The following is a 15,640-nucleotide window of genomic DNA, read 5'->3' on the forward strand; positions in this document are numbered from 1 at the left end:
CCTGAGGGGAGTTGTTGTACTCCTTGACATGAATCAGTCATTCATGAAAGAAAGACGTATGAAATAATACTGAGCGGCCTACGGGTGGCGCTGTCCAGGGAGAGTATAAATACTCGGACACGGGCCCAGCTTGCGCAGGACATTCTTAACAGGAACCAGTGAAGGACACAACTAGACCTCCATGTTGTAAAACAGTTGATTAAAGCTTTGTTTAATGCTTAGACCAAGTGCCTAGTAGTTTTCTTATGTCACTCCCACTCCGCATAGAAATGGAATTGAACCTGCAACCTTGTTGGTCTCTATGTCTCGATTCCACAATGGGTAGTGTACGAGCGGCGTCCTGGAGGAGACCCATCCTGGTGTTTTGAGTCCCTCTTTTGGGGGAGAAAACAGTCCAGTAAATATTTCTGCATATGATACCAGAACTGAGATTTTATAACTATCAGGGAAGACTGAACAGGCTGAGGCTCTTTTCTCTGGAAAAGAAAAGGCTGAGGGGTGACCTATTAAAGGTCTTTAAGATTATGAAAGGGTTTGATCGGGTAGACGTAGAGAAGATGTTTCATAAGAACATAAGAAATAGGAGCAGGAGCAGGCCATTCGGCCCCTCGAGCCTGCTCCGCCATTCAATAAGATCATGGTTGATCATCGACCTCAACTCCACTTTCCTGCCCGCTCCCCATAACCCTTGACTCCCTTATCGTTCAAAAATCTGTCTATCTCCGCCTTGAATATATTTAATGATCCAGCCTCCACAGCTCTCTGGGGTAGAGAATTCCAAAGATTCACAACCCTCTTTTAAATGGGCGACCCCTTATCCTGAAACTATGCCCCTTAGTTCTAGATTCCCCCACGAGGGGAAACATCCTCTCTGCATCTACCCTGCCGAGCCCCCTCAGAATCTTATATGTTTCAATAAAATCACCTCTCATTCTTCTAAACTCCAATGAGTATAGGCCCAACCTACTCAACCTTTCTTCATAAGACAACCCCTTCATCTCTGGAATCAACCTCGTGAACCTTCTCTGAACTGCCTCCAATGCAAGTATATCCCTCCTTAAATAAGGAGGCCAAAACTGTACGCAGTACTCCAGGTGTGGTCTCACCAATACCCTATACAGTTGTAGCAGGACTTCCCTACTTTAATACTCCATCCCCCTTGCAATAAAGGCCAGCATTCCATTTGCCTTCCTAATTACTTGCTGTACCTGCATGCTAACTTTTTGTGTTTCAGATCCCTCTGTACTGCAGCATTTTGTAATCTCTCTCCATTTAAATAATAATTTGCTTTTTTATTTTTCCTACTAAAGTGGATAACCTCACATTTTCCCACATTTTACTCCATCTGCCAAATTTTTGCCCACTCACTTAGCCTGTCTGTATCCCTTTGCAGATTCTTTGTGTCCTCTGCACAACTTGCTTTCCCACCCATCTTTGTATCATCAGCAAATTTGGCTACATTACACTCGGTCCCTTCATCCAAGACATTAATATAGATTGTGGGGAGACCAAAATTATAAGAAATATAAGATAGTCACTAATAAATCCAATAAGTAATTCAGGAGAAACTTCTTTACCCAGAAAATGGTGAGAATGTGGAACTTGCTACCACAGGGAGTGGTTGAGGTGAATAGCATGGATGTATTTAAGGGGAAGCTAGATAAGTACATGAGGGCGAAAGGAATAGAAGGATATGTTGATGGGGTGAGATGAAGTAGGGTGGGAGGAGGCTCGTGTGGAGCACAAACACCGGCATGGACCAGTTGGCCTTTTTCTGTACTGTAAAATTCTCTGTAAATATTCAGTGAATGTTTATCTCTCTTTCTGCATTTAGTTAAACTGATTCTGTGTTTTTATGTCCAGCTGAAAAACCTGATTCTCCAACTACCCACAGTGTAGCCCATACAATGAAGCAGAGTAAAGCTGCTGCTGCAGAAGATATTATACCTATTATAATTTGCGCTGCGGAGGAGAGAATGGGAGGAACGATAGCAACAATCAACAGCATCTATAGCAACACTAACGCCAATGTCTTTTTCTACATAATTACACTTAGAAACTCCCTCGCTCATATTAGGTAACGTATTTGTCATAACTGTTGACTTTTGGACTTTTTTTCACTGAAGTGATGATAGATTGTTTGATGAGATGGCACAACTTTAAGATAATCAGAAATTATTTAAAGGGGATGTTAGGGAAAACTGTCTTTACATTGCGGGTGGCCAGAATGCAACATTCTCTGTCAGAAACCCTGGTTAAAACAGAGCTCATAACGGACCTCAGAGTGACTTGAAATTTTTTTCTTTTATTCGTTTCTGGGATGTGGGCGTCGCTGGCAAGGCCAGCATTTATTGCCCATCCCTAATTGCCCTTAAGAAGGAATGATAAAGGTTATGGTGAGTTAGATTAGATCAGGTGGCTCATGGAGAAGATTAATGGGGCAGACTTGATGGGTCAAATGGCCTGGTTCTGTGCTGGAACGCTCTTATGATTTCAACCAGTAATTCTATTTTCTACATTTAGGTTTTATATTGTCGCAGAGGGGAAGAAAAAAAAGCACCATTTACATTGTTAAACTGCCAAATGTTATTACTAAATAATAAGTTGTAATGATTCTTATAGTATCTGTAGGAATATAAGAAGGGAAAACACTGAGTTTTAAATAACGGCTGACTTGGGCCTTGGACCCCTTAACCGCGGATGGATTAGGAAATCTGGAGTGAATGCGAATTAAAAAAAATATCCACCCACCTCCCAACAACAACGTATCAAGCTTAAGTAAGCAAAGTCTTCATTAAAAAAAGCCAAATACTGCGGATGCTGGAAATCTGAAATACAAACTGAAAATGTTGGAAACACTCAGCAGGTCAAGCAGCGTCTGTGAAGAGAGAAACAGGGTTAACGTTTCAGGTCGATGACCTTTCAGTTCTGACAAAAAACATTTTTTATCTAACCCTTTACGCATTTAGTCTTCCTTCCAATTGAGGCCACTGGAAATGATCGAATTAAAAATTAGGACAAACTGCAAAGCAAATCAGAATCCTAACCACTGTCAGAACAGCCCCAACTTCCAAACTTTGACTAGGGATCTGTAAACATTCTTACAGTTCCTGAACAGGTGCAATGCACACACACGTATATACAGTGTGAATACCACATTATTCCTGGCCTGTATTAACACAGAAAGCTGTAAATCGGCCAGAAAGTGAAGGGCTTGCCTCTGCTGTACAGATAGGATCTAAAACCAAGACTGTGTACAGTGCTGATCTGACAGGGTGCAATAAGGACACAGAAAATTGCGATATCCTTTAATGGCACATGCCATTTTCTCACTGAAAACACAATGCAGCCAGTCAACGTGTTCCACTCATCCTCCATTCCCACTCCTGGGCCACTGCCAGTGATGGTGACGTAGAGCGACAGGCGCTAAAGTTTGATTTCCTCTCTGCTTGTGAGAAATTTTCTGGCTTGTGCTCAGTGCCTCTCCTGATGATGTGAATGAGAGTAGTGGCTTACCATGTGATTGCTACTAGAGAGCGTACAGAGGAGACTTACGAGGATGTTGCCAGGACTGGAGAATTTTAGCTATGAGGAAAGATCGGATAGGCTGAGGTTGTTTTCTTTGGAACAGAGGAGGCTGAGGGGAGATTTAATTGAGGTGTATAAAATTATGAGGGGCCTAGATAGAGTGGATAGGAAGGACCTATTTCCCTTAGCAGAGAGGTCAATAACCAGGAGGCACAGATTTAAAGTAATTGGTAGAAGGATTAGAGGGGAGTTGAGGAGAAATGTTTTCACCCAGAGGGTGGTGGGGGTCTGGAACTCACTGCCTGAAAGGGTGGTCGAGGCAGAAACCCTCATCACATTTAAAAAGTTCTTGGATATGCACTTGAAGTGCCGTAACCTACAGGGCTACGGACCAAGAGCTGGAAAGTGGGATTAGGCTGGAGAGCTCTTTTTCAGCCGGCACAGACACGATGGGCCGAATGGCCTCCTTCTGTGCTGTAAATTTCTATGATTCTGTGAACTGCCTGGCACCGTGCATTGGTGTAAATTACATCAATCTATGTAAATTACATGTATCGAACCTTGGTTAGACCGCGCTTGGAGTGCCGTGTACAGTTCTGATCACCGTATTATAAAAAGGATATAGAGGCACTGAAGGGGGTGCAAAAAAGATTTACGAGGATGATAGCAGAAATGTGAGGTTATACCTTATCAGGAAAGGATGAACAGGCTGGGTCTCTTTTCTCCTGAAAAGAGAAGGCTTAGGGGTGACCTAATAGAGGTCTTTAAAATTATGAAAGGTTTTGATAGAGTAGACACAGAAAGAATGTTTCCACTTGTGGGGAAGAGTAAAACTAAAGGCCATCAATATAAGATAGTCACCAAGAAACCTAACAGGGAATTCAGAAGAAACTTCTTTACCCAGAGAGTGGTGAGAATGTGGAACTCGCTGCCACAGGGAGTGGTTGAGGCGAATAGTATAGATGCATTTAAGGGGAGGCTAGATAGGCATACAAGGGAGAAGGGAATAGAGGGTTATGCTGATAGAGTTGGATGAAGGAGGATGGGAGTAGGCTCGAGTGGAGCAAAAAACGCCATGGGCCGAGTGGTCTGTAAATTCAATGTAATCTGATTCCAATAGAATGAAAATCAGACGGGCTCTATACTGGGCCGGCGGTCTGCTCTGCCACAGTACCGCCCAGGCGATGAAGTTCGGAATGACTCCTGTCCTGTCCCATCTTGTACCCAATGGCAGCTCCTTGACTTCCGACAGCGAGACAATCCTAAGGTGGCATTGGATCCTGCCATACAGCAAAACTAAATGGAAGTCAGATCACCGAGTCAAGTGGCCTTAGACTTCAGAAGGTGGATACCAGGGGGAGGGGGGCGGGGGTGGGGGGGGCATGTACCAGAGCTTCCAAGCTCCAGTGCGAATTTTGAGAGATTTGAGGACCATGTGGAGTTATTCCTGATCCCGATTCTAAACCCACTTCCCAATCTCCTCAACTCTATTGCTAATCATTAAAGTTGAGGTTTACCAGCTTTATGGGGGGGTCTGCAGACCGGAAGTGTTCAGTTCGGCGTAGTGCACTTCCAAAAACATAGTAAATAATTCATGGATGTTTAGTATGGGATTCTGAGCGAAATGCAAAATGAGACATGGCGTTGCTGCTCATTGAGTCTCAGTGGGAGGAATGGAGAAATGTTCTATTGGAGGTGTGCGAAGGAACCAGTTTGCATCATATGAGGGAACAAGAGCCCTGATGCCTTTTACTGTCGTGTGCTCAACACCCCCCACCCCAGCACCTCTCCAAATCATCACTCCTTCTGATTGATAAACATGTTGCTTCTTTTTTTTCTCTCCCCCCATTAGCAAATGGATTGAAAATACAAATCTGAAAGACATGCAGTACAAAGTAATGGAATTCAATCCTGCTATACTGGCGGGGAAAGTAAGACCTGACTCTGCCAGGCCCGAGTTACTGCAGCCCGTGAGTATGAGTGATTCTGCAGGAGCAGGGTTTCCCTCAAGGTTTGGGGGGGTGGGGGGAGGGTGGGGTGGGGTGGACTAAGGGTCACACTTCACACAGTGTATGGTTGTGTTAGAGATTCCTAGATTGCTTTAAGATGCCCCTTAAAGCCTACCTCTTTGATCAAGCTTTTGGTCACCTGTCCTAATGCCACCTTATGTGGCTCAGTTTCCAGTTTTGTTTGCTAATCGCTCCTGTGAAGCGCTTTGGGGCATTTTACAAAATCTTGACGGGTTTTGATAGAGTTTGATAAGGAGAAACTGTTTCTAGTGGCAGAAGGGTCGGTAACCAGAGGAGTCAGATTTAAGGTAATTGGCAAAAGAACCAGAGGCAACAGGAGGAAACATATATTTTTACGCAGCGAGTTGTTGTGATCTGGAATGCGCTGCCTGAAAGGGCGGTGGAAGCAGATTCAACAGTAACTTTCAAAAGGGAATTGGATAAATACTTGAAGGGAAAAGATTTGCAGGGCAATTTGGGATGGTGTGTGACTTGGTGTGACCTGCTGCCCTTGTCCTTCTGGATGGTGGAGGTTGTGGGTTTGGTCCCAATCCAAGTACAATCCCGATTGAAGCATAATATTTCTCAGCAAACCAGCTAGATTTATCAGGACTCGCAACTCTTTTGATTAATGTAGAAGTGACTCTTTTTTTCTTTATTTTCCATCTGGCGCTAACCTTCTCACGGAATGTTGTTCTGTTTCAGCTCAACTTTGTCCGATACTTCATCCCATATCTTATTCGTGATCACGAAAAAGTGATATACCTGGACGATGATGTCATTATACAAGGTATTTTTTTTTTTGCACTGACAAGATTTTCGGACCAGGTGCTAATCGTATACCTCACCGAGCAGAGTGGGTTCACATGCCATTGTTCAGCGCGCTTCGGTTGTGCTGGCCTGGTTCTACTGGCTGAAGATACTGGGCACTCGAGCTTCCTCTGAAACCTGGAGTAGTACTATAGGATCAAAAAAGAAAGAAAGACTTGCATTTCTGTAGCGCCTTTCACGACCACCAGACATCTCAAAGCGCTTTACAGCCAATTAAGTACTTTTTTGGAGTGTAGTCACTATTGTAATGTGGGAAACGCGGCAGCTAATTTGCACACAGCAAGCTCCCATAAACAGCAATGTGTTAATGACCAGATCATCTGTTTTTGTTATGTCGATTGGGGGATAAATATTGGCCAAGACACCAGGGATAATAGTGCCTTGGGATCTTTTACGTCCACCTGAGGGAGCAGTTTAACGTCTCATCCGGAGGACAGCACTTCCGGCAGTGCAGCACTCCCTCAGCACTGCACTGGGATGTCAGCCTAGATTTATGTGCTCAAGTTCCATGGAGTGGGACCTGAACTCACAACTTTCTGATTCAGAGGCAAGTGTGCTGCCCACTGAGCCACAGCTGACACTACAGATATATACGAATCATAGGAACAGGAGGAGGCCATTCAGCCCCTCGAGCCTGTTCTGTCATTCAACTAGATCATGGCTGATCCGTATCTTAACGCCATCTACCTGCCTTGGTTCCACATCCCTTGATACCCTTACCCAACAAAAATATCAGTCTGTTTTGTCATTTTCAATTGACCCCCCCAGCCTCAACAACCTTCTGGGGGAAGAGAGTTCCAGATTTCCACTACCCTTTGTGTGAAGAAGTGCTTCCTGACATCACCCCTGAGCGGCCTGGCTCTAATTTTAAGGTTATGCCCCCTTGCTTTGGACTCCCCCCACCAGAGGAAATAGTTTTGCTCTCGATCTACCCTCTCAACTCCTGTAATTGTCTTAAACAGCTTAATTAGATCGCCCGTTGGTCTTCTATACTCAAGGGAATACAAGCCCAGTCTGTGCAACCTGTCCTTGTACTTTTAACCCATTTAGCCCTGGTATCATTCTGGTGAATCTGCGCTGCTCCCTCTCCAAGGTCAATACAGTAAACTCTTTCGTATCCGGCACCTATGGGGCCAGGACGGTGTCGGTTGATGACAAATTCTGGATGACAGAGAGGTATACCTACCAAGGCAATTTTTAACGCAAACAAAAATAAAAACCACCGACTAACTCGGCCACCGCGGGAGACTCGGACTCGGCAAAACGAGTGCTGGATGGATTCGGCAAGATTACCGGTTATCTATTTTGCCGGTTATTAAAGTATTCTGGATGATTAAGTGCCGTTTAAACAAGAATTTACTGTATATCCTTCCTGGGGTGCGGTGCCCAGAACTGAACGCATTGTTACAGTGGTGGGTATGTGTAGGCATGTGCAGTGCAGCATGGGTCATGTGTATACACACACACACACACAAACGCACTGAATGTGCAGAAACAGTATAGCCCAGCCAGCACACCTTGTCCCTATCAACCAGCACATTGACTCTTGACTAGAAGAGTTGAGTTTGTGCCAACAATCATAAATGGTGGCATTGAATTATATCATGACACGTATGGAGCATTATGTGGGCCCTCTCTGCTGCTCTGGACACAGTCGCGCTACTTTGGATAGGTTTCAGTGCAAGTAATATAATAACGACAGCAGGCATTTAGATAGAACCATAGAATGATGCAGCACAGAAGGCCATTTGGCCCATCGTGCCTGTGCCGGCTCTTTGAAAGAACTCTACAATTAATCCCACTCCGCCCTGCTCTTTCCCCACAGCCCTGCAATTTTTTTCCCTTCAAGTATTTATCCAATTCCCTTTTGAAAGTTACTATTGAATCTGCTTCCACCGCCCTTTCAGGCAGCGCATTCCAGATCACAACAACTCGCTGCGTTAAAATAAAAGTTTCCTCACATAACACTCGTCATATAGTAAATGTCTCAAGGTACTCACACAGGCGAAAACGGATAGCGAGCAGTCGTGGAGGAGTTCGGGGGAATGATTGAAAGCATGGTTGAAAAGATTCGATGAGACTTTTAAAAACGGGGAGAGAAGCAACAAGTCGGAGCGGTTTAGGGAGGGGGTTCCAGAGAGTGGGGCCGAGACTGCTGACGGATGTGCCACCGATGGTCAGGAGGGGGTGGGGGGGATTGGGGGCTGCACGGGAGACCAGAGCCAGAGGAACAAAGGGCACAGACTGTAACATGGGGTGGGGGGGATTGGGGGCTGCACGGGAGACCAGAGCCAGAGGAACAAAGGGCACAGACTGTAACATGGGGTGGAGGGGATTGGGGGCTGCACGGGAGACCAGAGCCAGAGGAACGAAGGGCACAGACTGTAACATGGGGTGGAGGGGATTGGGGGCTGCACGGGAGACCAGAGCCAGAGGAACGAAGGGCACAGACTGTAACATGGGGTGGAGGAGGTTGCAGAGTCAGGGTTGAGCTAATCCATGGAGGGATATGTGAATAAGGATCTCGAATTCATTGCTTTGAGTGTACAGAGAGCTGTCGGAGATCTGCAAGGAGTCAGCGTGGGACAGGAACAAGGGCAGTGGTTTTGCATGACTTGGAGTTTGTGTAGTGTGGAACTCAAAAGGCCAGAGAAGAGGGCGCTGGAGAGTGCCTTCTGTTGCCTAGGCCCTAAGCTCTGGAATTCCCTCCCTAACCTCTCCGCCTCTCCGCCTCTCTTTCCTCCTTTAAGATGCTCCTTAAAACCTACCTCTTTGACCAAGCTTTTTTCACCTGCCCTAATTTATCCTTATGTGGATCGGTGTCCAATTTTTGTCTTAAAATACTCCTGTGCAGCACCATGGGACCTTTTACTATGTTAAAGGTGCTATATAAATACAAGTTGTTGTTGTTGTTGTTGTCAAGGCCAGCAGGAGGTGCCAAAAGTGTGGATGAGGGAATCAGCAGCAGTTGGAATGGGGTAAGGCAGAGGTGGGTGATGTTGCAGAGGTGGAAGTAAGGATCGAGAGCAGTTTGAATTTAGTGGATTTACCTAGGGATTATTTAGTGAAATTTGCATATGTGGCAGCAGGAATCCCAGTATCAGAGGTGAGTAAATGTCAATGTGACATACCCATATATTAAACTTCTAAAAAAGACATTTACAGCCAGAGGCTGGACTCAAGGACTGAGTTACCAATGCTACTGAGTTGCCTCCCAGACCAGTCCAACGCTATAATTAAGTCTTATTCCTCATATTTTTCCAACCTCATGTTCTTGATTAAAGTATCTAAGCTCGCAAGAAATTCTTTATTTGAATGAGTTACACTCAACAAGCCAATGCCACTGAGAACCTATTTCAGTACCAATAACTTACTTTGAAGTACAGGAAACTCTCGATTTACCGGCACCTAAATAACCAGAAATCTCTGTTAACCGGCAAAATTCAGGAGTAGGTTCAGGTAAGTTTTACTTCATATTAGTGGCTGTTCCTGAATCTGTGGCTGTGTAACCGGGGTTCCTGCACCTGTTGCTATGTAACAGGGATGCCTGGATCTTGTGACCGGGGTTCCTGCACCTGTTGCTAAGCAACAGGGAAGCCTGGATATGTTGCTGTGTACGGGGCTCTCGTACCTTTTACTATACTTCTCTGTAATCCGGACTTTTTGATAAACCGGCACCACACCGGTCCCGTCGGTGCCGGATAAAAAATAATTTCCTGCACTCTGCTAATCACATAGGAGCATAAACACAGGAACATAGGAACAGGAGTGGGCCATTTAGCCCCTCGAGCCTGTTCCGCCATTCAATGAGATCACAGTTGATCTGCGACCTAACTCTATCTACCCGCCTTTGGCCCATATTCCTTATTACCTTTGGTTAACAAAAATCTATCAATCTCAGATTTAAACTTAACAACTGATCTAGCATCAATTGCCATTTGCGGAAGAGAGTTTCAAACTTCTACCACCCTTTGCGTGTAGAAGTGTTTTCTAACTTCACTCCTGAAAGGTCTGGCTCTAATTTTTAGACTACGCCCCCTAGTCCTAGAATCCCCAACCAGCGGAAATAGTTTATCTCTATAAAAATGTACATGACAGGAAATGACCATTGTGGTCCAGCTGCTCGGTCCCAGTATCTGGGAAATATTATATCCCACGTCTTATGAGGTTTTTTTCCTCCAGGTATTTCTTGAATTTTCTGATGCACTCAGCCTGCCTTGTGTAAAATAGTTCAATCTAATAGTCCTTTCACACATCGTAAGGCTAGCCTTGTACAGTCTGCGACTCTGTTAAACATAATGACCATGATCTTTTCTGTACCTTTTAGGGTCTTGAACACTTGTATCAGATCACCTCCTCCTGAGCCTACTCTTGCCCCCAGCTTCTGCCGCCTCTCCTCGTATAACTCAGCTACTTCAGCTCAGTTATCAATTTGGTTGCCCTTTGCTGCACCTTCTTCAAAGCCTGATTATCGCTCTCAGTGTCAGCTGTGGCTCAGTTGGTAACACACTCGCCTCTGAGTCAGAAGGTTGTGGGTTCATAGTCCCACTCCAGGGACGTTGAGCACATAAATCTAGGCTGACACTCCAGTGCAGTGCTGAGGGAGTGCTGCACTGGCAGAGGTGCCGTCTTTCAGATGAGACATTAAACCGAGGCCCTGTCTGCTCTCTCAGGTGTATGTAAAAGATCCCATGGCACTATTTGGAAGAAGAGCAGGGGAGTTCTCCTCGGTGTCCTGACCAATATTTATCCCTCAACGAACGTAACAAAATCTGGTCATTATCACATTGCTGTTTGTGGGAGCTTGCTGTGCGCACATTGGCTGGCGCCTTTCCCACATTACAACACTTCAAAAAGGACTTCATTGGCTGTAAAGTGCTTTGAGACGTCGGGTGGTCATGAAAGGCGCTATAGAAATGCAAGTCTTTCTTTTCTCTTGTAATGCAGTGACCAGAACAGTAATACAGGAGTGCAGGCATGTGACGCCGAGCACAGTTCTGCTCACTGTATCGGCCTCAGCTAAGGATAAATTAGTAGGGTAGGCACCCAGTACTGGTGTGTGTGTGTGTGTGCTGAGCAAAAAACAGCCCCGCTCTGTTTTGCAAATATCACAGTATCCCTTTGACACAATGCGATTATATATTGCGTCGTGTCAATTATCGGCACAGCATTTGTGCAGGCACTCAATGATTCCCACCGACACAATAGCCTAAGCAATTCTTTTATCGTTGCCAACAGACATTATAAAGCGAGCAAATGTGAAAACAGTACATATTCAGTCCTGAAAGCTGGGTCGATTAATCTTCCGCTGTTGCAGTTATATTTGCAGCACTCCACATTTGAACAGGGACATCCGAGTATTTGTACATTTCAGAAACAACAACTTGTATTTATATAGCGCCTTTAATGTAGTAAAACGTCCGAAGGCGCTTCACAGGAGTATTAAAAGACAAAAAACTTGACACCGAGCCGCATAAGGAGAAATTAGGGCAGGTGGCCAAAAGCTTGGTCAAAGAGGTAGGTTTTAAGGAGCGTCTTAAAGAAGGAAAGAGAGGTAGCGAGGCGGAGAGGTTTAGGCAAGGAATTCCAGAGCTTAGGGCCTAGGCAACAAAGGCACGGCCGCCAATGGTTGAGCGATTATAATCAGGGATGCTCAAGAGGTCAGAATTAGAGGAGCGCAGATATCTCGGGGGGGGGGGGGGGGTGGGATGGGGAGGGGGGAAGCCATGGAGGGATTTGAAAACAAGGATGAGAACTTGCACATGACAGTTTCGGTCTATTTTTAGTCAAAAGCACGGCAAAGATTACACGCAGTGTTCGGACAAGTCCTTTTCATTTTTGTTTTCTCTAATTATTCTGCCCTGCTGTCATGGTTGCCTGATGTGTCTTGTTAAGACTGCCAATGCTTGTTGTAGTCACAACCTTGTTATTTGAATTTGGACTGGTTTTAACCGCAGGTGATGTCCAGGACTTGTACCAGACTGTCCTGAACCCAGGCCACGCTGCCGCCTTCTCCATGGATTGTGATCTGACCTCAACTCACGAGATGGTTCGGAGTATGGGAATGCAGGTGACTCCTGTAATCTGATCTCAACTGGCATCGGTAACCGTACAGCATGCATCTACAGTGAAGGCCTACCTTAATTTCAAAGAACTGCTTCCTTTAGTTTGCGTGTTTTTATCACAGAAAGATTTGTTGCACTCTGTGATTCCGCCCCGTCAAATTCATTCTATAAAGAAAATGCAACGACAAATCTGGCTTATTTTCTTTCCAGACCACATATATGGGGCATTTGGACTACCGGAAGGCAACGGTCAGAGGGCTGGGCATAAATCCCACAACGTGCTCCTTTAACGTTGGCGTCTTTGTTGCAAATGTTACAGAATGGAAGCGGCAGCGGATTACTAAGCAGTTGGAAAAATGGCTGATGGCAAACGTAGAGTAAGTTGTGCGCTTTCCTCAGGTATAAAACATAAATGTCTCTCGATATTTTCCTTTGTGAGGGCCAGTGAACCTTGAGGGAGGGACAGCCATGTGAGACGAGTAAATTGCAGGGTTAGGGTTGGGGGTTAGTTGGACCAGGGTACACAGATGTAATTGAGTCCCCATTTTAAAGTTGTGCATTCTTCCTTAATTTCTGCACTCCTATTATAAATTCGTATGTCCACATTTATAATGGAAACTCCAATGTAACTTGTCCTGCTATAATTACACTACCCTACCAGTGGTAGTGCTGCAGCCCCTCTGCTGGGGAAAGGATGTCATTTGTTTTTATTCGTTCGCGGGATGTGGGCGGCGCTGGCAAGGCCAGCATTTATTGCCCATCCCTAGTTGCCCCTTGAGAAGGTGGTGGTGAGCCGCCTTCTTGAACCGCTGCAGTCCATGTGGTGAAGGTGCTCCCACAGTGCTGTTAGGGAGGGAGTTCTAGGATTTTGACTCAGTGACGATGAAGGATCGGCCGATATATTTCCAAGTCAGGATGGTGTGTGACTTGGAGGTAGTGGTGTTCCCGTACGCTTGCTGCCCTTGTCCTTCTCGATGATAGAGGTCGCGAGTTTGCGAGGTGCTGTCAAAGAAGCCTTGGCGAGTTGCTGCAGTGCATCTTGTAGATGGTACACACTGCAGCCACGGTACGCCGGTGGTGGAGGGAGTGAATGTTTAAGGTGGTGGATGGGGTGCCAATCAAGTGGACTGCTTTGTCCTGGATGCTGTCGAGCCTCTTGAGTGTTGTTGGAGCTGCACTCACCCAGGCAAGTGGAGAGTATTCCATCACACTCCTGACTTGTGCCTTGTAGATGATGGAAAGGCTTTGGGTAATTTCAATGTGACAAGTTTTACATTGGCACTTTATAACAGTGGACATACAGAGCTACAATGGGAAAAGTCGATGGGAAGTGTGCGCAGACACAATATTTTAAATATATTAGTAGGTATAGATTGTGCAGCCCATCTGGAGTGAAAGCACGCACTGCATCAAAGCATATCCACGATCAAAATCCCAGGGCCTGTAAACTGGGGACTCAATTACATCTGTGTACCCTGGTGTCCTCGTGTAAGAAACACAGAAAGCTAGCATGCAGGTACAGCGAGCAATAAGGAAGGCAAATGGCATGTGGGCCTTTATTACAAGGGGGTTGGAGTACAAGAGTAAGGAAGTCTTGCTACAATTGTACAGGGCCTTGGTGAGACCACACCTGGAGTACTGGGCACAGTTTTGGTCTCCTTATCAGAGGAAGGATATACTTGCCTTGGAGGTGGTGCAACAAAGGTTCACTAGATTGATTCCTGGGATGAGAGGGCTGCCCTATGAGGAGAGATTGAGTAGAATGGGCCGATACTCTCTGGAGTTTAGAAGAGTGAGAGGTGATCTCATTGAAACATACAAGATTCTGAAGGGGATTGACAGGGTAGATGCTGAGAGGATGTTTCCCCTGGCTGGAGTGTCTAGAACTAGGGGACATAGTCTCAGGATAAGGGGTCGGCTATTTAAGACTGAGATGAGGAGAAATTTCTTCACTCAGAGGGTTGTGAATCTTTTGAATTCTCTACCCCAGAGGGCTGTGGATGCTGAGTCTTTGAGTATATTCAAGGATGAGATCGATAGATTTTTGGACTCTAGGGGAATCAAGGGATATGGAGATCAGGCAGGAAAGTGGAGTTGAGGTCGATGATCAGCCGTGATCTTATTGAATGGCGGAGCAGGCTCGAGGGGCCTTATGGCCGACTCCTGCTCCTAATTCTTATGTTCTTAGAAGACCCTCGCTCAAAGCTAGGATCCCTTTCAGGTGATGAGTTTTCAGCAGTGCTTCCTTATAAAAACATAGAAAGAAACATAGAAAAATCGGAGCAGGAGTCGGCCATTCGGCCCTTCGAGCCTGCTCCGCCATTCAATATGATCATGGCTGATCCTCTATCTCAATACCATATTCCCGCTCTCTCCCCATACCCCTTGATGCCTTTTGTGTCTAGTAATCTATCTACAGGAAACTCTCTTTTTACCGGCACCTAAATAACCAGAAATCTCTCTTAACCGGCAAAATTCAGGAGTAGGTTCAGGTAAGTTTTACTTCATATTAGTAGCCGTGTAACCGGGGTTCCTGGATCTGTGGCCGTGTAACCGGGTTCCTGCACCTGTTGCCATGCAACAGGGACTCCTGGATCTGTGGCCGTGTACGGGGCTCTCGTACCTTAGTAAGTATACCTCTCTGTAATCCGGACTGTTTGATCAACCGGCACCACGCCGGTCCCGTCGGTGCCGGATAAAAAAGAGTTTCCTGTATCTCCTTAAATATATTCAGTGACTTGGCCTCCACAGCCTTCTGTGGTAGAGAATTCCACAGGTTCACCACCCTCTGAGTGAAGAAATTTCTCCTCATCTCAGTCCTAAATGTCCTACCCCGTATCCTGAGACTGTGACCCCTCGTTCTCGACCCCCCAGCCAGGGGAAACATCCTCCCTGCATCCTGTCTGTCTAGCCCTGTCCAGTTGTTTAGCAGTGGGCAATACTATTTTCATTTTCTTATAGTTTTCTCTCGATACAGCTCAAGCACAGACCCATTTAAAAAATGGATCCCAATTGAAACTTTGTTTCACTGCTATTGGATGTTCCTCACGGGCACAGGTCTGTCTGTAGGTCAAGTTTCCTCTGCACTTTTCTCAGTGCATTTTTCATGTTGCTGCACACTCAAAAAACTCATTTTCTCTCTCAGGCACATAATTAAGGCTTCTCAGCTAATAGTTTAGTTTTGTTCGCTTATAACTATCGAATCTG

At 45.6% G+C, this 15,640-nt stretch overlaps 1 protein-coding gene across 1 annotated transcript in view; it reads left to right on the plus strand.

Annotated features, from left to right (window-relative positions):
- LOC147106392 (glycosyltransferase 8 domain-containing protein 2-like) overlaps positions 1 to 15,640 on the plus strand; it is a 54,640-nt gene that overhangs the window by 26,823 nt on the left and 12,177 nt on the right. The window contains exons 4-8 of the mRNA XM_086009458.1: positions 1,864 to 2,077; positions 5,381 to 5,498; positions 6,243 to 6,327; positions 12,326 to 12,438; positions 12,644 to 12,810. Of these exons, the coding sequence (XP_085865584.1) occupies positions 1,864 to 2,077; positions 5,381 to 5,498; positions 6,243 to 6,327; positions 12,326 to 12,438; positions 12,644 to 12,810 (697 nt within the window). The remainder of the gene's footprint in view (positions 1 to 1,863; positions 2,078 to 5,380; positions 5,499 to 6,242; positions 6,328 to 12,325; positions 12,439 to 12,643; positions 12,811 to 15,640) is intronic.

This window comes from Somniosus microcephalus, chromosome 16 (genome assembly GCF_052327205.1).
Source record: "Somniosus microcephalus isolate GS21.2 chromosome 16, FLI_Smic_1.0, whole genome shotgun sequence".
Taxonomy (NCBI): domain Eukaryota; kingdom Metazoa; phylum Chordata; class Chondrichthyes; order Squaliformes; family Somniosidae; genus Somniosus; species Somniosus microcephalus.